Here is a 16,364-nt window from a genome sequence, read left to right on the forward strand (position 1 = left end):
GGGAGATCTGGGAAGCTTGAGCAAGACTCAGTGATGAGTGGGTTGCAGAGCAGAGCTCCAGGGGCTCTGGACTCATAAAATTAGTTGCTTTAACGCTGGGTATGCTGTGAGCTCTCTCCTTAACTTCTCTGTCTAGCCAGCTCCTCAGTGCTCAGTGAAGCACAGAAGATACTTGGTATGGCTGCTATGAGGATTAAAGCATGGGCACCTACACAGCAGTATAACATCCAACATAATTAGCACAATTCAGAGGTGTGGCTCTGGGTGTGTCAGACACTTGCACTACAGACAAGGCAACCAGCAGCCAATACTGGCTTGAGAATTTATCAATGCAGAATTCTGCAGGTTTTGACCTCCTTCATTCCCTTTCCTCCCAATTACTACTACTGCCCAGCACAGAGCAACCCACCTCCAGGGCAGCTTTAGCTGGGAGCATCTAGGGTGACTGACCACATCAGATGCTGTTTCTCATGATCTGATGCTCCAGTTGGCCCCACAAGTGCCAGACTTGTCTCAAACTGTTTCTGAGCTGCCCAAACAGATGTATCTGGCTGCCATCTCCTTCCCCACCAACACCTTCCCAATGCCTACTGAGGAGCTGCAGTGATTAATGACTTAATGGCATTATATGACTTGGAAAATGAGATGTACTGAATGAAAGTTCAACAATTTTCATTAACTAGTGGTTAACATACATGCCAGCTGTGACTTTTCAAATAAAAAGTTTAGATATGAAGAGAAGGAGATTTGGTTTAATTAGCTTTACATTATAAAAAAATAAAATTGTAAGTTGGCTCTTGGGACAGGAAACAGTAGCAAAGTAGTAACAGTAACAGACTTCTGGAGATTCAAACTATATCACAGCCCAGAGCAATAGTTTGAGAAAGTTCAAACAGCATCTTCTTTTTCCTACAATTCCTATTTAGTTTAGCTGTGAACATTAATTTTTTTTAAACATTTCTCTCCATGCAAAGTATGGTTTCCAGAAAAGTGAAATTTTCTACTAAAATTTTTTCAGACTTCCTGTTGGAGGATGGACTTAAAACCATTTTAATTTGTTGAAGAGGATTGACTTGTTTAATTACTAGCTAGTTCAATGTTAATCTGAATCTGTACTAGAGCTATTGTGGTGTCATGAGAGCACAATAACTCAGGTACTTCATGCCTGGTGCTCTCCTTTGTCCCACAAATCTTGTCTGCATTGCATTTTTTATAGCGAGAAGCCATCATGAGAGATACTGTCTGGCCAAGGATTTTAAACATCCAAACCACAACTCAAATGAGGCATTTCCAGTACAGCATTTCCAAAATAAAACACACACACACCTTTTTTGGGGGGATGGCTGAGCTTCACGCTCTGCAAAAAATGTATCAGTCAATAATTAACTGACTGTAACTCAACTTCTCAGCACTGTCTCCTGCAGAGCAGAAATCCCTAAATTTAACAAGTTGCTGTTGCTTAGAGCAGCTGAAGAGGAGACATCCACTGAGTTCAGTTTTATAACCTGTTCTCCTTGCCAAGAATGGGCTGTCTCTTACAAGATACTTTAAAAATTTCCCAGTCAATACTGAAATGCTGCATGAAGCCTACATTTCCTTTGAGGTATTACCTCACAGATCTCCTCATTAGGAACTATTAGACAACAAGCATGCATTTCCCTTCTCTTAATTTCATCTTGCTATTCTAATTGAGTCTCCTTGCACCACTTTAAATTATTCTTCCCCTTCTTTCAGTGCCTATTTCACATAAGATTCAGTGGGTGAAAGTCTGGGGCAGAGCTGCAGGGGTGAGCCAGGCTGGTGCTGCCCAAGCACTCCCTGCTTCTGGGTGCGCACCTCTTCAAATGGGAGCAAAGAAAAAAGGATGTCAGGAACCAAGCAAGCAGCTGTTTGTCTCACAGCTCTTCCATTACAGATGCTTTGAGAAAGCAGGTGGTGGCTTTCAAATATTTTTTTATTTGCCACAAGAAATAAACGTGTGGCCCTATTAGCCCTGGTGGTGGCCAAATTGGTTTTTCAGGGCATGTGCTTTTGCAGTAGCATGTAGATGCACTCCTAAACTCAAAGCTCCAGAGAGATGCCTCTTTGCCCTAATCGTGCTGACTACAGCATGTTTATCTTTCCCTGATATGCTATCTTCATCAATTTTACCAGCCCCCTGATGACTGCACACGTTGCTGTCCCCATGCATCATGCTGAGACCTGCTCCTGAACTAGGGCAGAAAGAGAAATTTGTCATCAACTCTTCTATTCGCTTGACAATAACACTGCCTAATATTTCATGAAAATGAAGTGCCCAGAGCATTCCTGATAGTTTACAGTTGTGATAAAGGATGGTCAGATGGATACTGTCAGCCATTAAACAGTTTGCAATCATAGAGCTCTGGAAAAAAAGTAAAGGCTTTTGGGCCCTTCTTGGTGTCAAATGTTGTGTCACCATTGTAAAGGATGTTTCTAGGAGCAATTCCTTGTTGCATCAAGAAGTCATCCTGTTTTTGCAAGCTTTCTACCTACATGCAAGCTTCCTTCTTAATCTATGTTTGCTCAGAGACACCAGCATTGCTTGCTTTGCAGCACAGACAACTCAGACATAATTTTTAAAGTTATCACTCTTGAAATATTCCCTCCCTCCTTTTCTATCCAAGCACAGAAACACTAAACTGAGTCCCAAGCACCCATCGAATGCTTCGATCAGTCATTGCAGCTCTGCCCTGTGCCTTGCTGGGCTTCCTGCTACAAGAGACACTCTTCTGCCTGGCAGACCTTGATGCCTTGCTCCCAGCTGCAGCAAAAAGTGCCAAGAGTATTGTTCCCAAGGACAATGAGACCCAGCAGCTCACTGCCTCGTTCCCACAACATGTCTTACCCCCAGAAGGTTACCTGTGTGGTTGGGGATGCTGGGGGCAGGCCCTCGACTTCAGTCTTGACTTTGCTGCGCTTGTTAATGACTTGGTTGACTGTGCTGCTCACGGCTGACTCGCTGTTCTGCTTGCTCTAGGAAATAAAAGCAGGCAAGATATGGCACCGAGCTTTGGGATGAGAGACTGACTGCAGCCCACCTTGTCATTAAAAGCAAAATAAAATATCAGTCAGGGCTGAACTTCAGGAGTGGCTGGGGACAACGGGGTACTGCCCTCCTGGCTTGGGTTTCACATGACAACTACCCCGTGTGGGTTTGTGCAGGTGAGGGGTGGAAGAGAGCGAAGACTCAAGGACAGCGCTGGGTTCTGCAGGCTCACCAGTGAGCTTGGCCTCGCCACTGCCGCTCCGTTTCAGAGCAATCCAGTCCCTGTCAAAGCTGTCAAAACCTTATGCAACCCCCACCCAAGCCACAAATTTATTTCTCGATGCGATGAAATGATTTGTTGAGAAAATGAATTCCTGGGGGGAGGGGCAGCGGGAAGTGAGGGGCTCTGATTATATGCAAGGGCTCCGGCGTGCTGGGTGCATGAAAAGCTACGCATGTATTTTGCTAAGCTCTTTAAAAATGAGAACAACTTCAGGAGAAAAAAACATCCCATTGTATGTGCATAAAATTGGGACATTTACATTTTAAATACACTCTTGCTAATTGCTCAAGATTGGTCCTGCAAGTTATTAAACAGAGGCATAACTCCTGCCAGCCACATTATTTTGGTAGCCAGTTTGTGAGAGAAAAACAAAACCTATCAATCAAATAACCTTCAATAACAAACAGAGTTTGCAGTGCAGCAGCCATAAGAAACCCTAAAACAATAAACCAGTCTGAAAAGTTCAGTATGATACAACTAAAACAACAATTTGAAATGGGTGTGAAATGAGGTGAAGTAAGCCTTTGGGGAGAAAAGCAACTGCAATTTAAGCTTCCAAGGAATGAAAATGGGAACGAAAAATTATTAAAAATGTTCTAGTCATATTCACTAAAACTGTGCATGTGAAGGGCTTGTGCACATATGCATGTACCTGTGTGAATTCACAGGTATTTGCCAGGGCACATTGAGGTGTGGGATTTCATACACATCATGGCATTCCTGATTTTACAAATCTGGCCCCTGGTTTTGCAAACTTTAATAGTAAAAATCAACATCAGGGATACTCTGAGAGAGAAAGCTACCAAAAAAGAAGGAACAGTAAGTAAAATGGCTGGAAGTCCAAAATAAGATTCACTTATTCATTAAAGAGGAAAGGAACAAGGTGTTTCAAGACTGTCAACATGGTTCATGTCAGTAGAAAAAAAAGAGGGACTGGAGAAGGAACTGAAGGAGGTTGGTTCACAGTGCTCAGTGGCTTATCTGGCGAAATACTTCAACATGTGCTGAATTCCCTTGATTTCAATAGCATATAGCAATGTGTTGAAGTAGACTTGCTGCCTGAGATGACCCTGTGTATTGTGTTCAATGCTTTGATGGATTAAGGCCTTAGGTTCAAGTAGCCAGATGTGTGTGCAAGGAAGGGAAGTGGGCACAAAATTGCCTGTCACTAGTCCAAAAATGCTTTGCCAGGAGGAAGAAAAAGCAACATAAAGGGTGAGCTGGAGTAAAAGGAGTGTGGTTAAAACTCCCATAGCCACCATGAAGGGTAGCACTCATTCCATGGAGAACATGCTTTCATTTCCCTATGAGCCATGCATGGGAAGAGCCAGGATGCCAGTCCCTACCTGGTTGGAGTCAGAGATGCAGTTGCTGTTGCTGCTGACCTGTGCCGGCGGGGGGTTGACAGAGATGACCGCCATGTGTTGTCGCGGGGGGAAGGTCGGGGATGGTTGGATGAGGGGAGGAGTGTGTCCAAAGGCTGAGCTCAGGCCTCGCTGCTGCGTCAGGATCTGCTGGTACGTCACGGGGTTAATGGGGTGGGGGAAGCTAAACGCTGGGCTGGAGCCAAAGGAGGAGGAAAAATGATGAGAAGTTATTTTAAATAATTTTTAGCACATTGGTTAGTGACTGATTCAAGTTTGATTTCCTGGAGACTCCAGGAGACAGGCTGCAGTGTCCCAGCTAGATACCTTCAACGCAAGAGTAAGCCTGACAGCCTGTTTTACTGCAAAGACAGGATTTGTCTTGTGTGTGCCTCAGCAAACTTGTGAATCATTTTGACCCACGTATCAGACTGACTGTAATTGCTTTGCTTCCTAGGTTTAGAAACAGTTAAAGCCTTTGGCAGGGAGTGCAGAAGAGAACCACACTTAGCTACATCTGGCTTTGCAGCCCACAAGGCTCCCAGGTTTTCTCAGGCAGACCTATTCTGCAGATTCACAGAGTGGTAGGGGTTGGAAGGGACCCCTAGAGCAGCTGACACAGGAATAGGACCAGGTGGGGTTTTAATGTCTCCAGGGATGGAGACTCCAAAACCTCTCTGGGAAATCTGTTCAGTGTTCTGTCACCCTCAGAGTAAAGAAGTATTTTCTCATATTCAGGTTAAATCTCCTGTGTGCAAGTTTGTGACCATTACCCCTCATTCTGTCACTGGGCACCACTGAGAAGAGTCTGACCCCATGCTCCTGACACCTGCCTTTAGATATTTATGAACACTAATGACATCTCCCCTCAGCCTCCTTTTCTTTAAGCTAAACAGACCCACATCTCTTAGCCTTTCCTCATAGTGAAGATGCTCCAGTTCTTTAATCATCTTAGTGGCCCTATGCTGGACTCTCTCCAGTAGTTCCTTGTCCTCTTGAACTGGGGAGCCCAGAACTGCACACAATATTCCAGGTGAGGCATCACCAGGGGAGAGTAGCAACCCTGTGGTTATGCTACCTTGGGTATGAAAAGCCAGCATCACCTGGCTCACCTGGCACAGATCACAGCAGGGATTAATAACTACAACCATGAAACTTATTCTGCATTCAGGTGAGGGGAAAGCTGGCTCAGGGGACTGCTGAAGTGTGTCACCCTTCATATGTAGGTCACTGGTTCAGCTCCAGTCTAGGTCAGTGGTGACCAGAGACAACACCAGCTCCTGGCTGCTTGTGCACAAAGTCCAGACAACAGGTCTGAGCCAGGATGCAGCAGCCGTCAGCATTAAAAACCGAGTGCTGCCTCTGGGAACAAAGAGTTCACTCCCAGGGGTGAGTCCCCTTGGCAGGGATGGAGAAGTGCAGGAGATGCTCTGCTCCCTGTACTCTAGGCATTAACCATAGACTCTCAGCCCAAAACCCGATTATTTGCAGTGTTCAGAAGGTGCCTGCCCTGAACCTTTCCCCTCATGGTATTTCCTCTCACATCAGTAAAACTGCCCATGAAGTGAGTGCTCAGGAACCAGGCTGTAATTTATAACCCACTGCAATGCTAGTTTTGCTTTTAGAGAAAATATTTCTTGCTGGTGACCATACAATTAGTATTTCTGCTCCAAACAAGCTAATGACAACTTGACCAAAAGAATAAAAGGCAAAAATCACTACAGTGTAGAAGAGCTCTGGGAGTTAAATACTTGCTGCAGCAAATGAGGTGTGATGGCAGGCAGCTGCACAGCTTTGCTGTGTTACAGCAAAGTCCAAAAATGACTTTCTGAAGTGCTACTAAGATCTGGGTCTGAACAGATTTCTGGATCTCTCTGGGTCTAAGAAAGGATTTCACTTGTCACTAAAACATAGTTAAAATAATAACAAAAAAAAGTCTATTCACCCCACATTGCTGACCGTTACCTTGTTATATATGTAACCTAATTTACAATTCCTGACATTCAAGATACACCTTTAGAACACTGAAAAGTTTCAAATTCAGTATCATTGCCTTGTTATTCCCTCAGAGCCCAACAACTGACCATTGGGTCAAACGCTGCACTCTACTTAGTTGTTGAAAGTACCAGATGCTATCCTGAACAGCTTAAAATCTGCAGTTAAAACAAGATGCCACAGGTATGACCAGTTAAAGACAGCAGGTGACAAGACCAGGAAAATATGATTACCAGACAAGGAGCTGCTATTTGTTTAAGTTAGCATTCTACAGTCAACTTCTAAATGATATTGCTGAATAAAGTAACTGAAATAAATTAATGTTGCAGTTACTAATGGCAATATCTCTGTTTTCTCCTACACATTTTAGGAGTGCATGATCTTTGTAAACCCTTGCTTTGCAACATCAGTGATAATTAAAACCAACATTTTTAATGGTTAGGTAACAAAAAGGATAATAACATTGTGAAACGTGGGTGAAGCAATCACGGCAGGAATTGACAAAAGTGAGCTGCCTAGTGTAAGTGCTTTTTAATTAAGGTTTGAGAAAAAACTTTACTCAAGGGCTTAATTTGTTTTAAATATGTTTTTAGAATTAGGCTCTTAAATCTGTCCAGGCAACTTCTTTTTTAAGGATGTGGACCAGTAATTTGGAGAATACTTTGGGGCAATCTCTTAATTCAGCCGGTTTCTTAATCAGTCCAACTGCTCACAATGAACATTTTTAGATGAATTTATTCTCCATTTCTGCTTGGAGGGAGGCATTATCATACTGTAATTACTGGAAATCTGGTAACCAATAAGCCAAATCCAGCCAACTCCCTCCCCCATATGCCACAAAGTACCCTTCCACATGCAAAACCAGATGGGGGCTTGAATTCAGTACACTACACAGCCCCAGTGCACAAAAGCAGAGGTTGCCAGGAAAGGAAGGTCTCTTTTGCTGGAGGATCATCCCTCCTTTTGGAGGGGATGGTTACACAGCTGAGCAGAGCCAGTCCCAGAGCTTTACCTGATTGTCCCGGCAGACAAATGGCCGTAGGAGCCACTCGCCGCTGAGCTGCTTCTGGAGTTGTTGATATACGCCACGAGGGAGTTCGGGGAGGTCCTGATCATGGTCTGGAGATCAATGCTGGCATCAGACAGCGGGGAGATAGACAGGGCTCGTTTTCGGCTTAATCTCGGAGTCACCCGTGGGCTCGAAAACCGGGACACTGGAGGGAAGAGAGACTTTGTCAGGTAAAACCAGTGGGCTGATCCCTGGCCACAGGGGGAAGCGGGAGGTGCTGAGAACTGCTGCACTCGTGACTGCTGTGGGATGTTCAGGAGCCAGAACCAGCACAGGGACCGGCTGTACTTTGATGGGAGGTTTCCTCTCTGCTGGACACTGAGTGACAGGGGTCAGGCAGCACCATAAGCATCCACTTGCTTTGCTCTCCTCAGGGTATAAACAGAAGCCTGTCCACCACCCCCTTTCATCAGTGCTAAATTAACATAAAATTAAAAGGGAAAAGGTTTCTGTGAGTGCAGCTGTCCCTGTTGACTCAGTGGCAGGAGCAGTGGGGCAGAAGAGCCGCACACCCGAGCCTGGGTGACCCTTTGAAATGGTGCGTGCGCTGGTGTGCGGAGGGAGCGGAACCCAGACGAGCACAAGCACAATGCTGACCATCCAATTAATGAAGGAGGCGAGGCTTCAGGAGCCCCGAAAGTAAATTAAGAGTTTTAAGAAAACCAATTTGGCAGCTCAGGCACAAAGTTCAAGCTCTGCTCCTCCGAGGGGACGTGCCAGTGCCTGGACCCTATTAGTAATTGTCAATCATTCGGGCATGAAGTCATTTCCAACCCTGCCAGTCCCGTTCATGGAACTGCAATACATGACGAGTTACTACTGTACAAATTTGGCCTCCTCCAGTGTTTCAGCACTGTTAACTGGAACGAGTGACTTCATCCGCAGAAACTCTGCCCAGGCCTGACCCACCTGCAAATCCCTGACGTGGCAGAGATGGGAGGTAAGGATGGCCAGTGTTCCCCCATACCAGGGTATCAGATGCAAAGCCTGCCTGAGCCCTAGCTCTGCTTGTAACAACTCACCTTTCCAAAGCAGTAAGAGCAGCATTAGGTCACTTTTTTTTTTTTTTTTTTTAAACATTTCTAAGGGCAAAATATGCCACTTAGCCACACGGTCTGACTGATAATCCCCATCACCCACCCAAGGAGGCAGGAGGGCTCAGGTTTTCCAGCTTCTTCCCTCAGTGAGCACAGCACTGTATTACTTCGTGGGTTTTCCAGTGACAGTCTCCCCAGAAAGCCTGCGGTGGGTATATCCTGTTAAACATTGTGAATAAAACAGTAACTTGCTCAGGCAGGCAATATGAGTTATTTTCCTCCTGTTGGTTGGAAGGACTGATTTTGGTTGTGTATCACTGAATACAAGCCCAGCACTTTGCAAGAGCATAAACTTTCCATCCTGACGACAGTGCTGGTATGTGAGAAGGTGAATGGGATGCACAAGGAGGTAAAATATATCCTGCCAGTGTGACCAAATAGTTCCTTGATTTGTGTCAGCTTGCAGAAGTTTCTGTCAACATTTCCCTGAGAACAGTGGCTGGGTGGCAGTCTCCCTGTCTCCACATGACTCACATGACTCAGTGGCTCTGTCATTACCATGCCTGGGTGCTGTGTAATCAATGGGTTTAGTACCAGTGTCCCCTTATTACCCTTAATATTCCTCATTGCACAAGATAAATGTCTTGCCCAAGGCCCCACTGGAAGTCCAAGCTAAACATTGAAACAAATGCTTCTGTGACTTTAGTTCTAAACCTAAGAAGGTTCAAGAGCTGCTATGCGCACTACTGACGTAGGGAATTTCTCCTAAAAATCAGGTTGTTGCACATCTGCTGGGTACGTTCTTCTTACAGTACTGTGTATAACCACATTTTGCAGCCCCAAAGGGCAGGGACAAGCTTGAAAACATGCCTTAAGCATCAGGTTGCAAACAGAAAGAGCACATGCATCTGTAAAAGTCACCTCCCGAGTGTTAAAGCTGTCCTATAATTCAGAGGGACTAGACTCAAAGTTTCCGAACACTTGCAGCTGGCAGTTTCCAGCCCAGTTCTGCTGTGGTGAGTGGCACTTCCCTGGGGAGCTGGAAAAGGAGCAGCAGTGTGTAGAGGCACTATGGATACAGGACCAATACGAGTAGACAAACTCACCGCAGCAAAGGCTTGGCTTGCCTGAAGGGCTGGAGTGGAGCACTCCCAAACTTCACACCTGGCCTTGCCAAGGCCCTGGCTTGGGCAACATGACTGTTCTGTGTGTCTAGATCATAGTGGTCAAAACTGTGCACTGTCCACAACATACTCATATATTGATTTAAACTTTTTTTTCTTTTTATTTTTTCTTCTGACTATAAAGCATCTTGATTCAATAAATGTGCCATGACCTGGCAAGACCTGGGTGCAGTTTCCAATCCTCCCCAGACATATCTTCTTGAGCAAGTTACTACTTCTTTCTGTGTCCCTGTTTCCCAGTGTCATCTACTTAGATGAGCTCCTTTAGATAGGGTTTTTGTTTTATTCTGTATATATTGCACCCAGTGTGATCGGACTCCATCTCAACTGAGTCGTCAGTGTTTCTGTCCCACAAATAATATGCGTCTTTCCAGATACAGATATTGTTTTCTGCATTTGCATTCCCACAGTCTCCTCCTTCTCTAACAGAAGGAAGCAGGCCAGATTTGACAGTCATATTTATCTCTGTTACTCCCACACCTCAAGGGAGATCTGTTTATTAATGTGCCACTTCCCTTGATAAATTACTAAATAGAAAGAAAAGCCTTGTACTCATTTCTAGCTGTTCCTTCCCATGATTTATGTCCCCAGTGCTGCTTCAACCATTGGTCGCCATTAATTTGCAGAGGGAAGAACTCCTGATGTCCAACAGAAGCCAGGGTTTTTGCAGAGCATCCAATGTGGGCACCCCTCCCTGCTGCACACACGGGCATGTAATTTTTTCCCCCATGTAAAATTCTGCTGGAAGCTGTCAGATTTGCAAGCTGGCCTGGGAATTCTCCAGCCCAAAACCAGTAATACACATTGCATTACTGTCCAATCTAATTTAGATCTTCCGAGTACTGTGGACTATCTGAAATATTTGATAGCAGGTCCAATAGGTTGGGCTGATGTGACCTAACATCCTGCCATGAATGAACAGTTCCTCTCTTCTCAAGTGAAGTGTCTAGGAATCAGGAGTGTAACCACAGGAAGAAGTCTTCAGTAATGCATTTAGGAGGAGGGAATCTTTTCAGAATTATTATTCAAAAGCAGATTTAGCAGCACCAGGATCATTCTTAGTAATAAAATTGTCCTGACGTAATCCCCTGTTCTGAGGACACTGAGCACGATACCAGGCAGCAGCAAAGGCAAGTATAGCTGTACACATAGCAAGGTGTCCAATATGGGCTGACTGCCAGCCACTTGGATACATAAGCAAAATTCTCTGTTGCCTGAGGCCCAGTGATGTTTCAAAGGAAAAACCATGTACAACTTCTTCAGCAATGAATGTGCCCAGAGAAGGAAATGAAAGTGGGACCCATTTTTCAATCTACAGAGATGAAGAGCCTCAGGAGGATTTATCACTCACACTCCCCCTCTCATCTCCCCTTCAAAAATGCTGATTTATCAAGAGGAACAGGTTAGTTTTAAGACTTTTTTGATGTTTGGAAAATAGGCTTGGGGAAGAGTTTCCAAACTGTCAGAGTACCCCCTTCAACACTCTCAACATAAAAAAATCTGATGTTTTTATGTTGTTGTTCTAAAATATATTTTGTTGACAAACATAAAGTCTTCATAAGGCAAAATAAATTTGAAAAGGCCACAAATTGAAATAGAAATAGGACATTATTTTAAAATTATTTCCACTTATCTGCCCAAGTTTGAGTTTTTAAAGTTAATTTCTCTGTGCCTCTCTACCTCAGATGGAGACTTTCTTTACTTTCAGTTTCTTTCCTTTGAACACTTCTGAGAGATAGGAAAACTCTTTCTCACCCAGAAAGAAGTTATGGGCCAAAGCCCACAAGCAAACCAAGACAGCTCCATGAGGTATTACATATTGTGGCCTCCTCTGGCGTTCAACAATATTTCCAGCCAAGTTCACTTACAGCATGCCCAGGATTGGTGTTCTTTGGTGGTGGCTCTTCACCTATCAAATTACTCTGCTACTTCTGCCTCTTATCTTGAATAATCACCTACTAAAGTCAGAAGATGCTTTCCATTGATTGACATGGACTTTGAAACATGGAATAAAGATGAATTTAAAAGATGACTTAGAGATATCCCTGTTTGAACTATCTTAGCTATACTTTCAAATGAATTGAACTATCTTACCTATACTTTCAAATGAATTCTTTCCTACTTTGAAAGCATGCTGTGTTTAAGTGCTTGTTTTTTGAACATACTAACAGCCTAAGTTTTATTTATTTGGTGTACATTAAAAGAATCAGCTCTGAAACTTGATTCTTTTAATTTATTTTTTTTTCCCCCAAAAGATAAAGATACTTACTTAGAATTTAAAACTTTCAGATTTCAAGTAACAACAAAAATATTCTTTGGGGTGAAGTAAGACACAGGAAATTTTAAGCCAAAAGACTGCCCGTCTTCCCACATTCTCAGCTAGGAAGAGTTTGAAGGTGAAGTGGTGAATGGAAGGGTAAAGTAAAGGTTGAGCCCTGAGCTCTGGGCATCTGGGTGGCAGTCCATGAAGATCAATAAAAAATTTACCACAGGCCTTTGCCTCTTGTTGCCTTTCTTACAGAAAGTTGATTCCAGATACATTTTATAGTGTTTTAACTGGAGTGCACTGATCCTTCCACACCATTTCATACACAGATCCAGATATACTGGTTGTCACAGGCTCAGCTCTACATGCCAGAGAATAAAAATAACCTGTATATTTTAAAAAACATTTTAAAACTGCCTGGAAAAACTTTTCAGCAGAAAAAGCTTGACTTTACAGCAGCATTATTTTGGCAGGGTAAATGTAAATGTCACAGCTCGCAAATGAAAGCCATTTCTCTCCTGGGGGGGTTTAAGTATCCCATTTCTAAAATCAAGAATTCAAGGCTGAATTTTTTAGTCACACTGGCCACGCTTGCCAGATGTCCCAAGCCTCATCCTCCAGACAGTCCAGAGCTGGGAGGAAAGTCCAGATTTCTTGGTAAAAAGGTAAAAGTTTCCTTAGCGGTTTCCTACAGGGTCTACGAATTGCCACATCCATGCGTTGTTTAGAAACTGGGATTTTCTTCCCAAATTTAAATTTATCCACAACAGGTCAGTGATGAGCCAAATGACCAACCTCTCATTTTTACACCTGTGTCAGCTTGTGGTCTGACTCCTACAGCTGCTCCAGTGCTGCCATGTTACATTAGGATCAGACCCCGTGGGGCTCATGTGGGAGGCGGGAGCAGAGGTTCCTGCTACCACCACTCGCCATGGCTGTGGTCCATCAGAGGGACCTTAGAAGAGATGCTTTTCCTGGAGTGAGAGTTCAGACCCCTGTATTACGCTAGAAATAGTGGGAGCAAAGCTCTCCTGAAAGGAAATGCCAGGCAGTCAGTGGGACCTCCTTCAGGACAAGGAAATCTCAGGCATCTCTTTATGGACAAGCATATTGCCATGATCTTGACTGCAGAGGGACACCAGGAGAATCTGCTTCCAAAAAAATGAGCCTGTAAGGTACGTGGGCTGCAGATGACTCAATCCTCTCCTCACGGCCAGATACGGGAGATACGGCCAGAGCCTCCACTTTCCCTGCATCCCCTGGCCAAGCCTGGGGATGAATATAGCATTATCAAGATGGTCCCTCTTCCTGGCCACTCACCAAGAAAACACCACCCAAAGCATACAGAAACAGCCCCCTCGTGCTGCCATAAGATTACATCCAAGGGCAGCATAAATACATAGGTTGATCCCTTAATCAATAAGCAGCAGCACTAAACTACAAACACTCTTCACATAACCAGTTCCTTATTCCCCTCTCCCCTTCTGCAGCAGCAACACACATCTTACTTAGATTGCAGCAGATGCTGGACATTTGTTCTGGCACCAGACACTGTCCTGGGACACTTCTTTCTTCCCTCCCCTGGGCCTGATCAACTTTATAGTTCAAGGAATACTAATGCTTCCCTCAAATCCTAGCTGAAAGACAAGGCTGCATTCTTCTACTCCCAATCCACTAGGTAACTGTTTAGACGACCCAACTTGCATATGTAAATTGAATTCTTTAGAAACCAGAGTACAGCAGGATTCCAGACACAGCGCTTATGGGATGCTCTGGGAGTTTTTCTCTTTTCTGCACATATTTTTCAGGGGAGGAAAACAGCACTGCTGGCTAGAAATGGGTGGGAAATAATTTCCCATTCTCTGAACTTTTTCTGAGATTTCAGCAAGATTCCATTCTGTGCTGGGACAAAGAAAACAACAAAACACATCTTTCAGGGTTTTTAAGGAAGCAACTACAGGGCGAGCCGTCTGCCTGGAGTAGCCAGCAGCTGGCTTATTTGAGAAGTCAACTGTGATCCAGCATACCCAGCCTTCAAACCCGGAGCTGCTGGTTCCTCAAGTCTCAGGAGAGGCATTTCTTTCCTAGGATGCCATGAGGCTGGGCTCTCTCCATCCTTCCTGATGGAGCAGTTGCTTCACATAAACCTGCTGAAGGAGAGTCCTGAGCTCACCTCTCACAGACACACGCCTGCTGACTGCAGTAACTGGGCTGCTCTGCCAGCCCTGCTCCTTACCCCAGTGGCTATTAAATCCTTTACTTGAAGTCGAAAGGCTCCAACAACACTGACTGAAAGAGGCCTGTGAAGCTTGACTTGGGGGAATAAAGTCCTGCTTGATGATTTGCCCACATCCCAGGCAACTGTGCCAAACGCAAGCCAGTTGGCTCTCCTGGGCTGAGCAAAGCCTTTTCCCAGTTAAACTGCCGATCGTGATTATGACATTTGTGACTGCCATGCACCAGGCAGAAAGAAATGGTGCAGGGAACCCTCCTCTAGGTCCACAGCTGGATGAAATGCCATGACAGTGCTGCAAGGTCATCCTGGCTTCACAGTTAAGTTGCACAGACACACCTCTGCGGCCCTCCTGACCTGAGTGACTACCTCTGTGCAGTGCTGCTTGGACCTACGTGGTCCCTACTCTGGGACTCCATATGGATAACCCACTTGTTTTTGACACTGCACAAGCAGAACAGATGGATTTAAAGATGATCTCTGCTTCCCACCCTGGCTGTGACAGTCCTTATTCTGAAGATTGGGGTCTTGTTCCCAGAGCTACCATTGCTCTACTCACTGATCATTTGATCTCCTTTCTGTTGGGGGTCTCCAGTGATGAAAAAGCTTTCCTTTGTTCAGTACTTTGAGATCTTCTGATGTAGAGGGCTATAAAAGTACAAGCATCGAGTCAGTCAGGATATGCTCCTCTTGACAGCAAATGGCACCTCCTTCAGGGCTAAGGAAAAAGTTGGATGCACTAAACATGCTCAGAAAGTTGCAGTCAGCTCCAGGCTCACCTGCGCTGCCCACAAGTCTCTACTGCACCAGGGATGCTCTCGTGCAACCACTCTGTCACCTGGAATAATCCACCATGGGGCACCCACTTCTAGAATAGAAATGCAAAAGATTGTTTTGATCTGCAAACACATCCTGTAAATTAGTATAAAAAATGTCCTACCAGCAGTGTTGTAACATTGGAAAGCAGTTAATTTTTTATTTGAAAGTGTAGGCTTTCCAGATAATTCCTTGATTCAAACTCCACTCTTGGATTTAGAGTCCCTGTTTGGATGACAGGATCTAACAAGACAGCTAACTGAAGGGTTACCCAGTCTCCACTGCCTCTGGCCTGAAGACCCCAGCAGTCTGATGCATAAAACTTAAATTTGGTCTGCTTTAGTGGTTTAACTACTTCTAGCTGCACAGTGAAAACCTGCTGAGGAGGAGCAGCTCTGGGTCACCCTAGCTCAATAACCACTGAAATGCTCAGCAGACCTAACACATGGTCGTTACCAATAAGCTGACACTGATGCCCTAGACCCTAAACACTTTAATGGAATGAAAAACCACTAACAAACTTGAAGGCATTGAGAAATTCTCCAAGAAATGCAATTATAGCTACCAGAAAGCCCCAGGCATGTGACTGTGGAAGTACTACCATACCCAGTCTCTAGGGCTCCTATGGACCTGCAGAGGTTTGGAGGTTGATGTGACGTAGGATAGGCAAGTTTAATATGCACCCATCTGTTGTGTTTTGTTTTTTGCTTTTGCAGATGCCAGTGTTGTCACAGAGGAGTAAAAGTGCTGTGTGTGGTTTGCCAGGAGTTACCTGCATTTTCAGCAAAAGAATTCTTGTAAAGTTCTTATGCTTTGGGGCTCTCTAGGAAGAAATGGTCTCTCTGAATGAAAGATGCTGTGAGACAATGACTCATTGGGGTTTTATGCATGCTACTGATATTCTTGTCTCAGAAAAGCACCATAAGAGGATGCTTTATTAAATGATCTCTTCAACTATTTACATAGTCCCTGCTGATTTAAATTTCTGAAATAACTTTCTAAAAAGAGAGGGAGACTCGTTCCTCAGTCAGTGTTTCAGAGTCATCCATTTTAGCCTTCATCTTGATAATGCACAATTCTCTCTTCTCTCCATCTGATGGAGAAACCTGA

At 44.4% G+C, this 16,364-nt stretch overlaps 1 protein-coding gene across 2 annotated transcripts in view; it reads right to left on the reverse strand.

The window, feature by feature from the left end:
• The window catches only part of GLI2 (GLI family zinc finger 2), a 145,948-nt gene that overhangs the window by 22,568 nt on the left and 107,016 nt on the right, over positions 1–16,364 (reverse strand). For both annotated transcript variants that reach the window (XM_051624096.1, XM_051624095.1), the window contains 3 exons: positions 7,662–7,863; positions 4,637–4,850; positions 2,881–2,994 (listed from right to left, as the gene is read on the reverse strand). In XM_051624096.1, coding sequence (XP_051480056.1) covers positions 2,881–2,994; positions 4,637–4,850; positions 7,662–7,863 — 530 coding nt within the window. The remainder of the gene's footprint in view (positions 1–2,880; positions 2,995–4,636; positions 4,851–7,661; positions 7,864–16,364) is intronic.

Source organism: Apus apus, chromosome 6 (genome assembly GCF_020740795.1).
Source record: "Apus apus isolate bApuApu2 chromosome 6, bApuApu2.pri.cur, whole genome shotgun sequence".
NCBI classification, from domain to species: Eukaryota; Metazoa; Chordata; class Aves; order Apodiformes; family Apodidae; genus Apus; species Apus apus.